The 21,186-nt window shown below is 41.6% G+C and overlaps 1 protein-coding gene across 3 annotated transcripts in view; it reads left to right on the plus strand.

The window, feature by feature from the left end:
• The window catches only part of gpr180 (G protein-coupled receptor 180), a 60,048-nt gene that overhangs the window by 3,101 nt on the left and 35,761 nt on the right, over positions 1-21,186 (plus strand). For 2 of the 3 annotated variants that reach the window (XM_078402336.1, XM_078402335.1), the window contains exons 2-6: positions 149-307; positions 8,668-8,880; positions 12,389-12,569; positions 12,952-13,001; positions 19,157-19,314. In XM_078402336.1, the coding sequence (XP_078258462.1) occupies positions 149-307; positions 8,668-8,880; positions 12,389-12,569; positions 12,952-13,001; positions 19,157-19,314 (761 nt within the window). The remainder of the gene's footprint in view (positions 1-148; positions 308-8,667; positions 8,881-12,388; positions 12,570-12,951; positions 13,002-19,156; positions 19,315-21,186) is intronic. The other variant, XM_078402337.1, reaches the window with a different exon arrangement.

The raw sequence follows: 21,186 nt of genomic DNA on the forward strand, positions 1-21,186 counted from the left end.
TTCTATATTTGATTTTACCCATCTATTTATGCACTGTTTATCAAAGTAAGCTAAATGTTATAAGAGATTTAAAATGTGTAACATCTCTGCTATGAGTTCATTTGGTTATTAATAGTCCTTACAGTATGAATACACATTTCATCTTCAGGTGTAAATGGTTTACTAAGCTGTCAAATAGACAACAGAACAGTGGCCATTGGAAAAGGTGCCAAGCTTTACCTCTTCCATGAACAAGTCTGGTTAAAGCTACAGGAGAAAATCAAAGAGATGAACTGTTTACTGAAGTTCTCTGATGCCCACGTGACAGGTAAGAGACTTTATAATGGTATATTTCAAGATTTCAGGTGCAGAATTTGTCGATTTCATTAACTTTACCAATAACTTCCACCCTGCATTCAGATTCACTTGAACCATCACTTTCAATTCTCTCCCCTTTTGTGATCTCTCTATCACCTTCACGGGGGACAAACTATGGACTGACATCTACTACAAACCTACTGACTCCCATGGTTATCTGATAACTCACTGCCTTTTGCAAAGATGTTGTGCCCTACCTCAATTTCTCCATCTTTGCCGCATGTGCTCCCAAATTGACGCTTTCCATTATAGACATCCAAGATGTTCTCGTTCTTTAGTAAATGTGGTTTTCCCCCTGATGTCGTTGATAGATTCCTCACCCGCATCTCCACTGTGTCCTGTAGTTCTACCGTTGCTTCTCCTCCACCCAGATGGAACAACGATAGAGCTTCCCTGGTCCTTTCCTTTCACCCTATCAGCCTTCGCATCCAATTTATCATCCACTGACATTTCTGTCACCTCCAACATGATCCCACCACCGGTCACATCTTCCCATCCCCACTTCTTTACACCTTCTGCATAGACCGCTCCCACTGTGACTCCTTGATTCATTCATTCTTTCCCACCAAAACCACCCTCTCCCCAGGTACATTCCGTTGCAACTGCAAGAGATGCAACACCTGCCCCTATACTTCATCCCTTGCCTAAATCCAGGGATCCCAACAGTCCTTCCAGGTGAGACAGAGGTTCATGTACATCTCCTCTAACATCATCTACTACATCCGGTAGTCCTGATGTGGCCTCCTTTACATCAGCGAGGCCAAGCGTAGACTTGGTGACCATTTTGCGGAACACTTGCATCTGGTTCATCTACTCGCTCTCTTGGTTGCTAACCATTTTAACTCCTTCCCATTCCCATACTGACCCTTCTGTCCTGGGCCTCCTCCATTGCCAGAGGAGGACACAGGCAAATTGAAAGAACAGCACCACCTATTCTGCTTGGGTAGCTTACAACACAGTGGTATGAACATTGAATTCTCCAATGTGAGGTAACTACAACCCCCTCTCCCCCCTCAACTATCATGCCCTCTCTCTCCCTTGTGTGCCACCTGAACTTTCGCCTATTTTTCCTCTCCTTCTCCCCTACCATCTACTTTCCCTCCTCTAGCTTCACAATTCTCAACTCTTCAATCCTTTTGTTTCACCTATCACCCTCCTCTCCCAACCTAATACTTCACCTATCCATGTTCTCCAGAAATGCTGCCTGACAATCCGACTTACTCCAGTACTTTGTATCCTTCTAAGGATATCCTTGATTCATGACTGCTTTTGTAAATGGAGATTAATCTATTCCATGAGATTAATTAATACTTTAGACTGGTACAGAGTTACTATACCTGCCTTATTCTATTGCCATAGAATCACACAGCATGGAAACCCCCCCCCCTTTGGCTCAGTGACTCTGCACTGAACTTGAAGCACTTGTCGCTAATCCTACTCTAATCAAATTTTATTCTCTGCACTTTCCATCAACTCCTCACAAATTTGGTCACTCACCTGCAAATTAAGGCCAATCATCCTTCCAACACTTTTGGATGCGTGAGGAAATTGAAACACCCAGAGAAATCCCACGCAGTCAAAAGGAGAATGTGCAAAGTCAGTACTGACAGGCTCAGAAGTTAGGAACTGAAACAGAAACACAAAGGACTGCAAATGCTGTAATCTGGAACAAAAACAAACTGCTGGAAAAACTCACTGAGGGTCAGGCTGTATCTGTGGAGGCAAAGTGATGGTCAATATTTTGGGTTGAAGCTCTGCACCAGGACTGCATGTGAAGGGGTTATCCACTCTTCCACCAATATCATTACCCATTCCCATATTTCAATAGCATATTCCAACTCCAGCCCGATACAGCCCTCCATCTTTCTCTGAGCTGCTTTCCCCCACTACCCTGTGAGGCTTCTCGGCATTACCCTCTTCATACCCCATGCCTTGCCCTTGCCGGTTTAGTTTAGTTTAGAGATACAGCACGGAAACAGCCCAAGTCTGCACCAACCAGTGATACCCCCACGATAACACAATCCTACACACACTAGGGACAATCTACATTTATACAAAGCCAATTAACCTTCAAACCTGTACGCCTTTGGAGTGTGGGAGGAAACCAAAGATTTCAGAGAAAACCCATGTGGTCGTGGGGAGTACGTACAAACTCCGTACAGACAGCACCTGTAATCGGGATTGAATCTGGGTCTCTGGCGCTGTAAATGCTGTAAGGCGGCAACTCTACCACTGCACCACCGCGCTGCCCCTCTTCAGCTGCCCCTCTTCACCACCCACCCCCACACACCATCACCTCCCTCGCTCTTTCCTCAGCAAAAAAACTAATTTGTACCCTTACTTTTGCTCTTTGAGTTTTAGACTCATCATAATGACGAGCACTTCTTATGTTGCCTCTTCTTCCATGCCTATTTCTTTAGCAAAGAGAATTCACCCCTTCTGAAGACTCCTTCTCTATATTAAAAATAGTCCTGATCCAGGATCTCGAGCTGAAATGTTTAACCCTAACTTTGTCTTCAGTGATGTTGACTGACCCAATGAGATCCTGCCGAAGTTGTTTTTCTTGTGCCAGTACTGATGTGCCAGGTCACTGGAGCTTTGAAGTAATGGCTCTAACCATTGTGTCACTCTTAAAAGCAGAGAGGATAGGGAGAAAGAGAAAGTGTGTTATTTGAAATATTTATACATAAAATATACTAATTTCTGAGTAAAACAAGAAACAGCATTTGAATAAATTTAAATTAAGCTTAGAAATAACCTTTTCTATAATTCATAGAAATCTATTTCCAATGCAGTTGTTTTGTTTCCCCCAAGCTCCTTTGTGATATCCATTGTCTGAGATTCATGTTTTACCATTATTGGTTAAGTGTATTAAGTTAAATTTCCTTCTGACCTCTTTGATTAGGAAATTAAATTTGAAACACTAAATTACTGTTATTCAAGAGCTGTTGTGAACAGCTAATTACTCCAACATAGAATATGCATGTCAAGTTGTCTTTCATTTTCCAACAATAATACTTGGCCTGTCAAGAGACTATTTTTAAGCCATGATTTAAACAGCATTGTTTAAAATGTTACAAAAGAAAATAAAAGGCCAGCATATCTTTTCATGAAGCAAAAGATAATCAGCCTTTGATGTCATGAAATTGAGAATCCTATTTAACAGCATTTCAAAGCTCTTGATTGAGGCAATTCGTAATTCTATATAATTAAGTATTAAATTATTATGACTTATTATAAAGCAAATTCAGCTTGGACTGAACAAAACAAAATGTTAGAGTCCTAAAATGTTTGTTTTTTAAAAACCTTTAACACCATTCTGCAATTAAATGAATGCTGGCTATTCTGCGATGTTAAGTATTTTATCAGATCAATTTTAGTTATATTTTTCAAGATTAAGCTACACGGAAGTATAACAATGAAATTATCTTTCAAAAGTTTGTTAAGCTAATGGTTTTCCATCTGGTATTATGGAACTGAGCATAGAATAGAATTTTAGCACAGCACAGGAACAGGCCCTTTGGCCCAGACTGTCTGTGCCAACCATGTTGCCAAATTAAACTAATCCCATCTGCTTGCATATGGTACATGTTCCTCGATTCCCGGCCTGTTCATGTGCCTGTCAAAAATGCATTTTAATCACTTCTATCGTATCTGCTTCCTCCCCAGGCAGCATGTTCCAGATACCTAGCAGTCTTTGTGTCAAATAAAAACTTGCCTCGTAAACCTCCTTTTAATCTTTCCCCCTCTCACTGTAAAGCTACGCCTTCCAGTATTTTACTTTTCCAGCCTGGGAAAAGACTCTGTCTATGTCTCTTATAATTTTATATAATGCTATCAAGTCACCCCTTGGCTTCTGACGCTCCTAACGAGACAACCCAAGGTTGTCCAATCTCTACTGTAGCCAATACTCTCTAATTCAGGCAAAGTCCTGGTAAAGCTTTCTCCACCCTTTCCAAATTCTCTACATCCTTCCGATGATGCAATGACCAGAACTGCCCACAATACTGCTAATTTAGTCTAACTAAGGTTTTGTGCAGCTGCAACAGGATGGCAACTTTTATACTCATTGCCCCGACCCATTAATCAAACATGGGCATATGCTTACTTTACTACTCTTTCCACTTGCATTGCCATTTCGAGGGAGCTATGGACTTGCATCCCAAGATCCCTCTATAGGAACTGTTCCTAAAGATCATGCTATTGACCTCATTTTTTCCTCTAAAATTAAAGTCATTATCTGGATTGACTTCATCTGCCAATTCCCTGTCCATATTCCAATTGATCCATATCTTGCTGTTTTTGACAATCTTCCTCACTATCCTCAACTTCAATTTTTGTGTCATCTTCAAAATGACCCTTCAGCCAACCTACATTTTTGTCGCAATCATTTATATTATTGGTGCCACAGTGGCACAGCTAGTTAAGCTACTGCCTCACTGAGCCAGAGACTCGGTTCAATCCTGACTTCGGGTGTTCTTTACGTAGCGTTTGTGTGTTTTACCTGTGACCTCCTGGGTGTTCTGGGTTTCTCCCATATCCCAAACGAATTGTGGTTATTATGTTAATTGACCACAATAAATTGCCCCTAAATTTTTGGTGAATAATAGAATCGTGGAAGGAGGAGGAGTTTTGAAGATAGTGTAAAATGGGAGATCAGTGGTTGGCGTGGACTTAGTGGGCTGAAGGGCTTATTTCCTTGCTGCATCATCTCTGCAATTCTAATTATTAGAGAGATGTTAATTAAAGTTTCCTCCCACAGCATCAGCGAATATCCCCATGAGGATTCTCGTCTAAATCCTATGTTGCCTCACCCCGGAACTGATCCTTGTGGAACAGCAGTGGTCAACGACCTCTAGTCAGAATAATACTCCTCCACCATTGTCCAAATCAATTTTGAATCCAATCAACCAAGTCTACGTGTGCTTTAATCTTCTGGATCAGCTTATTATGAGAAACCTTGTTGAATGCATTACTACGTTTCATGTATACCATATCGACTACCCTCTGGATTAGTTCACGAAATGCTGGAGTAACTCAGCAGGTCAGGCAGCATCTCAGGAGAGAAGGAATGGGCGACGTTTCGGGTCGAGACCCTTCTTCAGACTGATGTCAGGGGGGCGGGACAAAGGAAGGATATAGATGGAGACAGGAAGATAGAGGGAGAACTGGGAAGGGGAGGGGAAGAGAGGGACAGAGGAACTATCTAAAGTTGGAGAAGTCAATGTTCATACAACTGGGCAGCAAATATGAGGTGCTGTTCCTCCAATTTCGGGTGGGCCTCACTATGACACTGGAGGAGGCCCATGACAGAAAGGTCAGACTGGGAGTGGGAGGGGGAGTTGGTGCTCAGCCACCGGGAGATCAGGTTGGTTAAGGCGGACTGAGCGAAGGTGTTGAGCGAAACGATCGCCGAGGCTGCGTTTGGTTTTGCCGATGTAAAGAAGTTGACATCTAGAGCTGCGGATACAATAGATGAGGTTGGAGGAGGTGCAGGTGAACCTCTGTCTCACCTGGAAAGACTGTTTGGGTCCTTGGATGAAGTTGAGGGGGGAGGTAAAGGGACAGGTGTTGCATCTCCTGCAGTTGCAGGGGAAAGTACCCGGGGATGGGGTGGTTTGGGTAGGAAGGGACAAGTGGACCATGGAGTTACGGAGGGAACGGTCTCTGCGGAACGCAGAAAGGGGAGGGGATGGGAAGAGGCCAGTAGTGGGGTCCCGTTGTAGGTGAAGGAAATGTTGGAGGATGATTTGTTGGATACGCTGGCTGATGGGGTGGAAGGTGAGAACGAGGGGATTCTGTCCTTGTTACGAATGTCCTTCCTTTGTCCCGCCCCCCTGACATCAGTCTGAAGAAGGGTCTCGACCCGAAATGTCGCCCATTCCTTCTCTCCTGAGATGCTGCCTGACCTGCTGAGTTACTCCAGCATTTTGTGAATAAATACCTTTGATTTGTACCAGCATCTGCAGTTATTTTCTTACACTCTGGATTAGGGTCGCTACATTACCCTATCCATGATGAAAACACACCTAATGTTCTACGGACAGGGTGACGGATACTGTGGGGAGAAGGGTCCAGTATGGTCCCTCCTCAAGTCGGACTATTCACATACTGTTTCGGAAACCTCCTTGGATACACCCAGCAAATTCTCCCCCATTGAATTCGCTTGCCCTGAGTAAGTCCCAGTCACTATATTGGGAAAGTTAAAGTCACCCACTACCACGTTCTTGCATCCTTCCGTAATCTGTCTACATATCTGACTATCTCCCACTGGCTAGAAGGTGGCCTATAATATGATCCCGTTAGAGCAATTGCTCCTTTCTTAGTTTTGACCTCAACCCATAATGCGTCAGTAGATGTCTCCTTCAGTATGCCCTCTCTAAGTACTGTCGTGACATTCATCCTGATTAGTAAAGCAGCAACTCCATCTTGTTTACCCCATCTTCACACCCCCCGCCCCCACCCCATCTCATTTGAAACATTGAAACCCAGGCACATTGAGCTAAAAGCCACATTGCTCAGGCACCAAAGTTTCCGTAATGGCCACAACATCACAATTCCAAGCATTGATCCAGGCTCTAAGTTCATCTGCTTTACCCACAATACTCCTTGGATTGAAGTAAGCACACTTCAGCCCTTCATTATCCCCATATAGTGAAAGCCTGGGATAGAGTGGATGGGGAGAAGATGTTTCCACTAGTGGGAGAGTAGGACTAGAGGTCATAGCCTCAGAATTAAAGGACATTCCTGTAGGGAGGAGATGAGAAGGAATTTCTTTAGTCAGAGCATGGTGAATCTGTGGAATTCTTTCTCACAAGCTGTGGAGGTCTAGTCAATAGATTCTTGATTAGTATGGGTGTCAGGGGTTATGGGGAGAAGGCAGGAGAATGAGGTTAGGAGGGAGAGACAGATCGGCCATGATTGAATGGCAGACTTGATGGGCCAAATGGCCTAATTCTGATCCTATCACTCATGATCAGTGACAACATCCTGCCTGTCCTTCCTTTGATACTCACTTATCATAATCTCTGCTTTCTCATCAGCCCTTCTATTTGCTGACCTGCTGCTCTGGTTCCTACCCCCCTGCCATTCTAGTTTAAACCTTCTTGAGTCGCACTAGCAAACCTCCCTGCAAGGATGTTGGTGCCTTTGAAGGAATTGAAGGGCGATAAATCTTTGAAGTTGGGTCATAGAGAGCTCTTTTGCATTTTCTCTCTTCCTTTTTTTATCTTGTCATCCTGTGCTGTGCAAAATAATAATAGGATTAGGATCCGTTTACCGGCCAGTAAAATTGTGATGGCTGAAACAGAGACAAAAGAGATTCCAGATGTTCAAATCTGGAAGAAAAAAAAGAATACTGGAAGAACTCAACAGATCGAGCAACATCTTGGGTCTAGACCTGATGCAGGATCCCAACCCAAACGTGGCCTTGCACTATTCATATTCTGCCTTTTAAACATGAAACAAGATTTGCTCTGCACTGTACTGAAAGGTTCCTTTTCAGTGCGTTGCAGGCATCAAAAACATTGTTAAGAAGTCTACTGGTGATTTCTATGATGCGCTGAGTGTCTGCAAGGATTCAAGGTAAGAGTCCTGACTGGATTAAAGAGCCAGAAATAATATTAGCTTTAATCTTCCAGCAAATGCCAGTTGAACAGGTGTGTAAACTCATAGCAAATGTAGTGGACTGTTATTAATGAATCATGCTAGCTTCCCAGATATCTAACACTGATCATTAGAATCTTTTAGATATTATCACATTCATCTTGCTTTGTGGAGGGTTTAGATAGAGTTCTGCATTGTTTTTTGTCCCCTTAATGTGATATGAGTGCAATTAACTACTGGAGGGAAACCTGCAGTGTTGGCAGAGACCTTGACCCACATTGCAGGTCTCCATCTAACTCTTTGCAGTAATAACCCTCATCGTATCTGAAGTGGCAAATTAGGACCATTAACCTTTGTTGATTCAGACAGTGCAGACCAAGAAGGTTTGCTTGCAACATCTCTGCCAACTGTAAAATTTGTCTCTAAAGGCATAGCTCCTTTAATGACTGCTCAAGTTATTTACCTTTATCATAAATATAATTTTGATATTTTTCAATGTAAATGTTTAAAAGATACTCTTCCCTCTTCTCTCTCCCTTCTCCCACTTCCCCCTTGTTCCCACGCTCCACCCTTCCTACCACCTCACTCCCTCCCTGTTTCCCCACTCTTCCCCTCTCTGCCGCCCCAGCTATAAATAATTCATATTTATTTGATCCAGTGCGCGCATTAATTGAGGGAATATAACAGTGATTTTTTTTTTGCCAGTTTCATTGGATGATGTGGAAAACAATCAAACCCTTGCTCCGTTTAAACACCCTGAGGCTTGTTACATTGTGTATGCTGATAAATACACATGCTTAGAAAATGAAGCTAAAAGAGATGACAGCTTTGCTGTGGAGACCATTAAATTTAAACTTGTGTTATTGAACCCAGACGCAGCTAACAATCCACTAGATCACTTCAGTGCAGAAGAGTCTGGTAAGTAGTTGTACTCTCCTACTTTTTAACTATATTCTTTACTGTACTAAGAGTCCTCTTTGTTAATCCTTTATCTGGATTTCCAAGAGGCATTAAATAAGTCACCACATGAATGTCACAAAACTCGAGCGGCACAGTGGTACATCTAGTCGAGTGCTGCCTTGCAGCACCTAAGCCCTGGGTTCAATCATGTCCATTGCTATCAGTGTGGAGTTTGCACATTCTCCCTGTGACTGTGATTTCCACTGGTCCTTCAGTTTCCTTCCACATCCCTAAAAGCTGCAAGTTGGTGTGTTTATTGGTTATTGTACATTGTCTCAAATGAGCAATAAAATCTGGGAAGAGTTGATGAAAATGTAGGGAAAACAAATGTTAAAAAATGGGATAAATGTTAGATTAGTGCAAATGGCCAGTTGATAGTTGGTGTGAACTCCGTGGTTCATGACCCTGATTCTGTGCTGTATCTCTCTATGATTGTAAAATAGGGACTCGTGATGGGAATAATGTACTTGCATTCATAAAGGATTGGCTGAAGTCAGGAAATTGAGAGCAGGAATAAGTGGTTCATTTTATTTGTCATGTTAGCAAGTTGTTATTAGTTGGGTTTGACAGAAATCAGCAATAAGTCCTCAGCTATTCATAATCTTTACAAATCATTTGTTCGCAGCCTAAAGCCAGACAGGTAAGTGAACTATTGGGGGGGGGGAAGTAAAAACACTACAAAGAAATATAAACAGGTTATGCAATTGGGCAAGAAAACAAATACTTGAGAAAATGTGAGTTTCATTTTGGTGGAAAAACAGTAAAACAGTATTTAAACATTTTTACTTTCTCCTCTTCGGTGACAGTTGGATGCTCTTAAATAATATTTTTAAATGACAGTGTACCAGGATTGTGAAGGGTGTTGCATTTTCATGGCTAGACCTACATCTCCGGTAGCACTGTTTCTCCTGCAGATAACAAATGAAAGGCAGAGTCCTTGTAATTCAATTGTACTGGAATTTAATGTAAAGTTATTCATGCAAGTATGAAATGATGCAAATTGCAGCTGAATTTTCTCTCGTACTAAAGCAGTGTCCATCCAGCATCAAAAATGGCAATCGCCAATAAAGAACAACATCCCCCCCCCCCCCTCCATGGTCCGTTATAACGATGGTTTGTACAATATTTAAAGATATTTGGACAGGAAAGGTGTTGAGCGATATGGGTCTGTTGCAGGTAAATGGGATTAGCTTTGATAGGTTTTATGATTGGCAAATGATGATGTGTGCAAAAAGGGTTCATTTCTTTCATAGAATTCACAATTCTATGTATTTGGAATTCTGACAGCCTTGGTGTAATTTTACAACCGTTTCTATTATTTTGTTGCAGAATGGATTTCTTGCACAAGGTGGCACTGCAGCACTGAGTTGTGAAGATTGTGAATTATTGATTACAGTCTACACCAGCACAGCTTGAGTTGCTAACAGTCTCACTCTGTACAGTGTTTCCCTTATCTGGAAGGAAACATGGCTGATTATTTTGGTGTGGAATAGCCATCTTCCTGTATAATCATCAAAGTAGCTGGAGAGTAGCCTAGAATTCTTAAGCCAGCCCAAATACCATAAAAGAAGTGCCAGGGTTCATAATTATGGAGCAAATGGAAAACTTTGAGGCCAATCACCTGGCATCAGGGTCACTTTTGTGCTGCAAGACTGTGGCCGTAGACGTTGTCACCTTTGGTGCAACCTTGACTACAAACCTGTTCTGTGCTTGATGCTCGATGCCGTAGTGTTTGTGCTCATAAGGCTGGCAATATCCCAATCTCCTCCAGAGTCAGGTTTGGAACTACAGATGTAGAGTTATCCTCAATGAACATTGGGTCTGGAGGAGAAGAGACAGGATGGAGAGTGGGATCCAGGGAGAGCTACATCTCTGTCACTGTATTGCACAGCATGGATTTGCCTCCCACCACACAGAACATGACCGCTTGATCTTTTCAGTTTGTGAAGCCTAAAAAATATAGTGTAATCCCATTTTTCACCACTTGAACTGCAGCCCTGCAGGTCATGACTGTTCAAGTGCATATTCAAATGCTATTTTTTCTAATATGATGAGGATTTATGCCTCTGCATGTTTGAAAAAACATATTGATATATAAAGAATCTAGAATAAATCTTTCTTTGGAGTATTCTGTGCAGTTCTGGTCACCCTATTGCAGGAAGCATGTGGGGGCTTTGGAGAGGTTGCAGAAGATGTTTACCAGAATGCTGCCTGGACTAAAAGAGCACTAACTATAAGGATAGTCATAGAGAGTCGTAGAGAGTTGTGGATACAGGCCTTTCGGCACAACTTGCCCACACTAACTAACATGTCCCACCTGCCTGCGATTGGCCCATATCCCTCTGGAACTGTCTTATCCATGTACCTGTCTAAATGTTTCTTAAACGTTGTGATAGTACCTGCCTCTACTACCTCCTCCAGCAGCTCGTTCCATACACCCACCACTGTTTGTGTGAAAAAGGTTACTCCTCTGGTTCCTATTAATTGTTTCTCCCCTCACGTTAAACCTACGTCCTCTGGTTCTCAATTCCCCTCCTCTGGGCAAGATACTCTGTGCATCTACCCAATCTATTCCTCTCATGATTTTGTATACCTCTATAAGATCATCCCTCATCCTCCTGCACTCCAAGGAATAGAGTCCTAGTCTGCTCAATCTTTCCCTATAGCTCCGGCCCTCGAGTCCTGGCGACACCCTCGTAAATCTTTTCTGCACCGTTTCCAGCTTGACAACAGAACAGTGCAAACAGACAAGTGAACACCTACTCTGTTTGGTGCCAAAAAAGTACAATCTTTCTGAGTCCAAGGATTTGTAGACAATTTGTGCACTACGTTGTTTCATGAGTCCCTCAAGAACAGTAATTAAACTTGCACCCAGGTTTTATGAATTGTAATATCCAGTATAAATAAATGTTAATCTACCTGAAATTGGTTTTATAGATTTTTTGGACCTTGGCCTTAGAGTTCTTGTGAGCAGAAAAGAGATATGCGGAAGTTAATTTCAGGCCAAATTAAATTTCACGTTGAGGCAGAGATGTAGATTGATGGAGCAATGGTTGAGCGAGCAATGAGAATGAAAAACTTTCTTGAAATTAAATAGAGTAATATCAGAAAAGGGAACTGAATGGGGAACTAATCATAAGACCAGTCCTGAAGACAGGCTGGAAGATGTGACAAGAAAGTGGAATAGACTACAAAAAAATCTTGGGTTGGCACTGGTGAATGGTGACTGAGGTTTTAAAGTCAGGTATGCATAGAGGTATTGATCAGGTTAGGAGCAGGGAAGGTGATTGTAGTTCAGCAGAGGAGCAGAATCACACGTAGGTGTTTTTTATTTAAATTATTTTGCATAGGGCTCAATTTTTATTTGCAATAACAGGATTTATTCAATATCAGGCATTTTAAATAATTCCACATAGTATTAGTAATCTGCTTGATTTTGAAACTCACTTATTAATTCTTTCCATAGGATTACATGGGTTCTACTGCCTCCTGTTATTGGCTTACTTCCTGGTCGCCTGCATATATGCTCAACCAATCTGGCAATCAATAAAGAAAGGTGGACCGATGAATACAGTACTGAAGGTTTTGTCTGTTGGATTGTTTCTACAGGCTGGTGCAGCACTCGCTAACTATATGCACCTGTCTAGGTAATGCAATTTTAATTTATGACTTGTATAACTTACATTTTCTTGCTTTTATATGTTTGTAAGCTGTTTTCAAAATTGTGTGCAGTACACTGTTACATTCAAAGAAAACATAAAATGAAAGTGGGTTAAGGGAAATTGAACTAAAGTAGATGAAATTTCAAGTTATATTTTTAAGAGAATTCATTATGTGGTTTTGAATGAAATGAATAAATCGTACAATACATAAAATTACAACACTACAGTTGTAAGATGTATGTTAATGTTTATTTGTTTTTCTTTGGGAAAGATTCTCATAACACCTTTCTACAAAAAAGTATGTGATTAAAATGAAAAATCACTGTTTTTCCCTAAAAACAGCTGCACACCATCTACTTTCTTTCAGATACTCAGTGGATGGAATTGGAGTTCCTTTGCTGGGAGGTTTGGCTGAATGTAAGTTCAAAACTTCCTCTGAATATTTCAGATATTCCAGATAACTTGGCTCTTAATAAACATTGATCTTGTAATATAATGATAATAATAATAATAATAATAATACATTTAATTTATATAGCGCTTTTCTAGAAACTCAAAGACGCTTTGCAGAGCAAACAAAACATAAAATCAAACAAACAAACAAAAGATTTATCCAGACGGAGAAGCGGCGAACAAACTGCGCCAGCGTCCTCTCACGTCAGGGTCCGGCATAAATGGTTGACAATAAACAATAAACAGTAAATGGTTGACAGTAAACAATAAAGAACACAAGACACACAATTACAATTTAACACAGACAACCATCACAGTGATTGCTCCAGGCACACCCTCACTGTGATGGAAGGCAAAGAAAAGTCTTATCTCCTCCTCATTCTTCTCCCGCGGTCAGGCAGTCAAACTGCTGCCTCGAGGCGATCGAGGCTCCCGACTCCCGAAGACCCCGCCGGGCGATGGAAGGTCCCAGGGCCGAGCCGAGCAGGCCGATGAAGGTCCTAAGCTCCCACCGGGCGATGGAAAGTGCAGCGGCCGAGCCACGCAGGGCGATGAAGGTCCTGCGAACGGGTCGATCGAGCCTCGTGATTCGGGGCGGTCGAAGCTGCTATGGCTGGAGCTCCCGAAAGCCGGTCGCCAGCCAGGGACCTGCGAGCTCCCGAAGTTGCGGTCCACAGGGCCCGCGGCCGAAGCCTCCGAGATGTTAATTCCAGGCCCTGCGACCGGAGCCTTCAAGGTCGCTCCCAGCTAGTGGCCGCCAACTCCACGGTGTTAGGCCGTAGCGCGAACGGAGATGCAACATGGAAAAAGGTCGCATCTCCGTTGAGAAGGAGATTTAGAAAAAAGGTTTCCACCACCCCCCACATTTACACAGCTAAAAATAGGTCAATACATACATTTAAACGGTAACAATAGACAAAGACAGAAAAAAGACAGAATATAAATTCAAACTACGATATTTTTATTCACAGAAGGACAATACAGAGCATGCATCTATGTACATATAAATTGTGTGTAAAGAACATTATAAAAATATTTTGTACATAAATGCAATTCTATATATTGATTAGTAGATGTTCATTTTATGATTGCTCAGCATGATGACCATTGCATGCCATGCATATTCCTATTATGTTTACTGACCAAACGCATAACCATGAATATTCATATTTTATATATCATGTAAATTTTGATTTTATTGTGGAATGAGCCTATTAAAGAGAGAGTAATACATACATACCAGTGAACTTTACATCAGTGGTGGTGATATTACAGCAAGGCATTCAGGAACAGGATTTATATGCACATGGAGACTGATCAGTGATAGTCAGCAAGGTTGTTTTCTTGGGAGATCATATCTCACAAGTTTGATTGAGTTTTTTGAGGAGGTGACTAAGAGGATTGACAAGTCAGGGTGATAGACTTTGGCAAGGTTTGACAACAACCCGCATTGTTGGATGGTCCAAAAGTTTAGAATACATGGGATCCAGGATGAGAAACCAAATTGGATACAAAATTAGTTTTGTGGTAGGAGGCAGTGGTTTGTAGTGGAGGGTTACAATTCAGATTGGAGACCTGTAACATTTAATGTGCTGCAAGGATGAGTGAGTACATTATTGTTCATCGTATGTATTAATGATCTGGAAGGGAATGTATGTGGCTTGATTAGTAAGTTTGCAGATGGCATGAAAATCGGTAGAGTGGAAAGAAGGTTGGCGAGATTATAACAGGATATAGATCAACAAGAAGAATGAGAGGGAATCTTATAGAGACATATAAAATTATAAAAGGACTGGACAAGCTAGATGCAGGAAAAATGTTCCCAATGTTGGGGAGTCCAGAACCAGGGGCCACAATCTAAGAATAAAGGGGAAATCACTTAAAACTGAGGTGAGAAGACACTTTTTCACCCAGAGAGTTGTGAATTTGTGGAATTCTCTGCCACAGAAGGCAGTGGAGGCTAATTCACTGGATTGCTGTAACTGTAATTCTTTTTGGGCACAATCCGCAGGCATTGCCACTTTCATTTCACTGCACATCGTGTATGTGTATGCGACAAATAAACTTGACTTGACTTGAATTTAAAAGAGAGTTGGATAGAGCTCTAGGGGTTAGTGGAATCAAGGGATATGGGGAGAAGCCAGGCATAGGTTACTGATTGTGGATGATCAGTCATGATCACAGTGAATGGCGGTGCTGGCTTGAAGGGCCAAATGGTCGTCTCCTGCATCTATTTTCTATGTTTATATGTAAATGTGGGCGAGGGAAGAGCTGATGGAATTTAACTGTGATAAGTGTAAAGTTAAAAATTAATAAGTTAAACCAGTCCAGAGGGGATCCTGAGGGACAGGTTTTTCCACACAGAGGGTGGTGGATATAGGGAACAAGCTGCCTGAGGAGGGGGTAGAGGCAAGTACAATTACCTCATTTAAAATGCACTCAGACAGGTACATGGAGAGGAAAGATTTAGAGCGATTGGGGCATATTTACGCAGGCAAGTGTAATTAGCATAGATAGGTTGGCATGGATGAGTTGTGCCAAAGAGCCAGTGTTCCATGTTGTATGACGCAATCAATCTGAATTCAAATAAAATAGAATCACAGCATATCTTCAATGCAGAAGGAGGTTATTTAGCCTGTTGTGTCTCTGCTGGTCAGATAGGAGCTTGATCCTACCTGCTATGATTAGGTCAATTGTCTTGCAGGTCACTGCTCTTCAAAGCAAGTACTTATTATTGTAAAAAAATTCTGATCGAAAAACTTCCACTCCTTTTTTGAGGAAACATTGAAGAATTTATATTTCAAAGATACTTTAAGGGGGATGATTGATTTTTAGGGCCGTATAGGCAGGATTGGTGGTGTTTAAGTAGGAGAACTGACAATGTATAGCGAGCAGGCTGTAATCCACTGACTTTTGCATTTAATTCCAAAGCATTCGGCTGTGTGCGAGCAATCACTTCAGGAGAAATGGGTTGTCAATTTTAATACACCAGTGATTCAATTTGAACTACGTTAAACTGCCTTTTCAAATTTAACTGTGATTCCACGAGTTTCCCACGCTTCTTGGGACTTGCTAATGAAATCAAAATGAGAACACAGCAGCAATTGAGGGCTAAAGAATTGGCAGGGAAATATGCCAATAAGTAGTAAAGTCTCACAGCTGCTTCTGTTGAAAGGCTTTGTTCACAATAGTCACACTGAGAGGTTACTCTGACTACTTTGGAGTTACTTTGACAACTTCAGAGATAACATTGACACATTTGAAGCTTATTTGTCTACCTCAAAATTGTATATCTCATCTCCACTTTTTGAATCCCAAATGCTTCAGATCATCATCGGTGCCAATTGTGCCACGTTGCTTAATTAGACCAGATGAGGTCTAAGGTGAATAGTAGCATTGATGAGACCCAGAGCATAGGAACTGCTTAAATCCTGTATTCAGATCTACATCTCGTTAGGAGTGAGTGGATCAGCATTGTTAAGCTTCAAGGGAATTATATTTAAGCTTCACCCATGCTACACGAGCGAAGGATAAAATTCCTCTGTATCGGAACACAAAAAGGCAAGGGTGTTCAGGGTCTCGTACTAGATAATGCTAGACATTTGCAGCTTGATAGCACAATGTCTTCTGCCAAATACTTAGGCTACACTTACTCAACAACTCTAAAAATCACTATTGGCCTGTGAATCTTTCCAATACCGTGTAAGGATTAATTGTAGAACCTAACAGACGAGCACATAGCCGTATCACTCACCAAGTGACTGATATCTTCTTTGCCAAATTGAAGCAATGATTTCAACATTTTCTGAGAGGATGCCAATTAGAGCAAGTGGGCACAAGCTGACCTCCTGTGGATATCTAGTAGTGTTGACTGCAGTGTACCCTGGTGAACCAAAATTATTCACTAATGACATGTGGAACGACAATTAATTCAGTCTTTAGGTACCCTTTAAAGTGATAGCCAAGACGTCTATTTGGATAATTGCTAATTGTGAGATGACTGTTGGTTCCCTTTGGTTTCTGGCCCTCCTTCATTTTTCTGCACACCCTCTACACGGAGATAACTAAGGAACCTATGAGTAAAAGTAGATGAATGTACAGAAAGCATTTGACTGTAAGGAATAGATGTGGTGTTGCAGAGAGATGAGAGTGCATGCCAGCAGTAACTGGATTCGGGAAGTTGGGAGAAAGATTTGGATGAACCTACAAGGAAATTACTGGGAAATGATGAGCAGTAGTGAAATTGAAGACTGTGATGGGGTGAAGGATTAGATGAAAGAGCCAATGCATTGGGCTTCCTGATCTGCATAGATTATTGCAATGTTTTTGAATGATAGCTGAAGGGCATAAGGCGAAGAGTGGGAATAAAGGGAGCTTTTGCTCATTGGCTGCCAGTGACTAGTGGTGTTCCAGGAGAATGGGGTGGAGATCAGCCATGATTGAATGGCGGTGTAGACTCAATGGGCCTAATTCTGCTCCTATGACTTATGAACTTATTAATTTAGTTTTGAATCCATGAGCCTTGTCACCACAACCAGCCAAGTGACAACTTTCAACCATGCCTCCTTGGTTTCATGGCCAGTCGGCAGTCTTTTACCTATCTGTAGGAGAGAGCATCTCCCTGCATTCTTGTGCCCACTCAACCTCAAGTCGAGTGAGATGCCCCCAAAATGCACAGGCTTTGCCTAAAAAGACTATACCATTAGCACTAACAAACTTCCCTGTGAGAAAATTGGTTTAGGTGCAACCCATCCCTTTTGTACAAATCCCACCTGCCTTGGAACAGACCCCAATGACTCGCATATCTGAAGCCCTTCCTCTTGTACTGGGTCCTTAGCTATGTATTAAACTGCACTCTCTCTAGTTTTTGGCTTCACGCCGGCATCCACTCTAGGGCACCCACTCTACTTCCTCACCTAAGCAGCACCAGAAAATATTTGTATATTGTCTAGTGTAGCATTCCTGAATGTCGCAAAGGTCAGATTGATTTGTAGAGCAAGTGCGAGCTCCAGACACAATACAACTTCATTTTATAAGGTTTGAATTTAGAAATAGGGAAGCATTGTTACATTTATACAAGGTACTGATTGAGACCACACCAGGAGTTTTGTACAGAAACTTGGTCCCCTTATTTAAGAAGGAATATGTCAACATTGGAGGCGATTCAAAAGAGATTCATAAGGCTAATTCCTGTGATGAGTTGAGAGTGTTGTCCTATCAAGAGTGTTTAAATAAGTTAGGTATACTTTAGATTTTGGGAGGATGACAGGTGATATTATTGAAACATGTAAGATCTTTAGGGGATGAATGTGAAGTTGTTTCCATGAGTGTGAGAATCTCAAATGAGATGACAAAATTGGAGGATGGTCAGTTAAAACGGAGGTACATAGAATTCCTTCTCAGAATTTTGGAGAATTTGTGGAATTCGCTATCCCAGCATGTTATGAAGGTTAGGTTATTGGGCATATTTAGGAATAATTTTTGAAAGATCAAGGAACTGAACATTATGTGGATCTGACACAAGAGGAAATGGGGCCTTGGGCAGATCAGCCCATGATCCTGTTGAATGCCAGGCCAGATTTGAGAGGCTGAAAGGCCTATTCCTGTTTACTTTTTTTTACTGTAGAAAACATGGGCTAGGTTTGGCTGGAGCTTGCTACTCAAGGTATAGGTCCTATGCTGACGAAATCAATTAAGCCAATGAATAACAAAGTTCACACTGAGTGCAAATGGATATTAGCTGATATTTTGATATCATCTGGAATTTTAATTGTGAACCATGTGACTGCTGTGAGATGGCAAATTCATCTAAGCCCTCAACAATATTTATTAGCAGATTGTAATTATTACACCATTCAATATTGCAGATGGAACAAAAAATTAATTAATTTTCAGTAGAGAGTCAAGTGTAATATGTGATGTGGTTTAAAATATCACCACAAGGTGTAATTATCTCCCTCTGTTTTAGATATTATTTTACACGTGTAGTTTTATTTTTTTAAGGTGGTGGTACACTTTATTTTATTATTTGTTGAATCTCTAGCTTCTTAAATTCCGAATTTCCATAAAATTGATGGAGACCATAACATAACAGATCTGTTGATTCTTTCCCTTAACAGTATGTGATATGATCTCGCAAAATCAGATGCTGTACATGCTTCTGAGTCTATGTATGGGATGGAGGCTTGCTAGAATGGGAAGAACCCAGAGTAGGCTTCTGGAGTGGGACTCAACCCCATCATCAACTGCAATAGCAATTGTAGCAGTTATTACGCAGGTCAGTGCAGTTGCTATATTGCTGCTCCATATAATCAACGTTTTTCAACGTTTGATGATTATTTAACAGCCATGAAAATAATTAGTAAATCGCCAAAGAGAGAAAACTGCACAAAATCTGTTGTAATCCAGGGATCCAATTGAAAATTGTGAAAACCTATTCATAAACTAATTTCCATGACTGTAGTTGATCTTTTCAATGTCATGTTCCTCTATCCTACTGCTCATTCTCCTTCTCATACTCTTTTAAAGAGATCTCGTATTGTTCTGTGCAGTAGGTACTATATAAACATCAACTGTTATTGTTACAATCTACGATATGTTGGGATGCTCATTGAAAGGAATGATTGACAAAGAAGCAAGAGGTGGAGGAGTTGCACAACTAATTATGGAGACCTTCATGGCATCACTCAGAGAGAACATACTGGTGGGTTTGTCCGCTTTGGTAGTATGGGTGGAATTTTGAAATAGGAAGGGTCCTTGTGCTTTAGTTTAGTTTAGAGATTCAGCATGGAAACAGGCCCTTCGGCCCACCGGGTCCGCGCCGACCAGCGATCCCCGCACATTAACACTGTCCTACACCCATTAGGGACAATTTTTACATTTACCAAGCCAATTAACCTACAAACTTGTATGGAGTGTGGGAGGAAACCGAAGGTCTCGGAGAAAACCCACGCAGGTCACGGGGAGAACGTACAAACTCCGTACAGACAGCACCCGTAGTCAGGATCAAACCCGGGTCTCTGGCGCTGCATTTGCTATACGGCAACAACTCTACCGCTGGGCCATTGTGACCACTCTAATGGAATTGTGCTAAAGGTCTCCAATAGCAAGTGAGAGATAGAGGAACAGATTTGTAGATTACTGAAAAATGCCACAGCAACAGGATTTTATTTTTCCCAATATTGACTTGGACTTCCTCAGTGCCAAAGGCTTAGAGTAGGCAGAATATGTGAGCTGCATCCAGTAGGGTAGAAACCATAAGTGGATACTCCAGCCTCAGAAGGGAACAAACTGGACCTTATGTTGGGAAACAAGCCTGTCCAAGTGTTTCAGTGGAAGAGCATTTTGAGGATCGGGATTACACCTCAAAGTTTTAAGATTGTGTTTAATAGAGAGAAGTTCGGATCTTGCGGGAAGGTGCTAAATTCAAGTAAGGCAAACTACCATGTTAATGCACAGGAGTTCGGGAGGGCACACTGGGAGCAATTGTTATTGGGTAAGTCCATATTTGACATGTGAGAGTTGTTTAAAGGCCAGTGGTTAATATTCAGAACCGGCATGTTCTAGTAAGGATGATGTTGGCAATGCAAGGGAATGTTGGATAATCAAAGAGGTTGTGAATGTAGTCAAAGAGAGAAAGGAAGTGCATGCAAGGTTGAAGAGGTTGGAATCGGACAGGGCCTTTGAGGAATATAATGAAAGGAGGTAATAACTCAGACTCAAGAAGGGTCCTGACCCGTAACGTCACTTGTCCATTTTCTTAAGAGATGCTGTCTGACCCGCTGAGTTACTCCAGCATTTTCTGTCTATCTGAGGCATGAACTCAAGTAGGTGATTAAAAGGGCCGAAAATGAGTTCAAAATGGCTCTGGCGAGTAGGAGTAAAAAAAATCCCAGCTTTTTATACCTATATTTTAAAAAAGAGACTAACCAGGGAGAAGGTCGGACCACTCGAGGATCGAGGATGGAATTTGTGCTTGGAGTCTAGCGATGTAGGTGAGGTACTAAAGGAGCAATTGCATCTGTTTCCACCAAGGAGAAGGATGTGTTGGATGGTGAAATCAGTGTGGAGAATACTAATATGCAAGGGCAGTTTGATATTAAGAAGGTGGTGTTAGGGCTCGTGAAGAGCATTAAGGTGGATAAATACC

This window comes from Rhinoraja longicauda, chromosome 7 (genome assembly GCF_053455715.1).
Source record: "Rhinoraja longicauda isolate Sanriku21f chromosome 7, sRhiLon1.1, whole genome shotgun sequence".
Taxonomy (NCBI): Eukaryota; Metazoa; Chordata; class Chondrichthyes; order Rajiformes; family Arhynchobatidae; genus Rhinoraja; species Rhinoraja longicauda.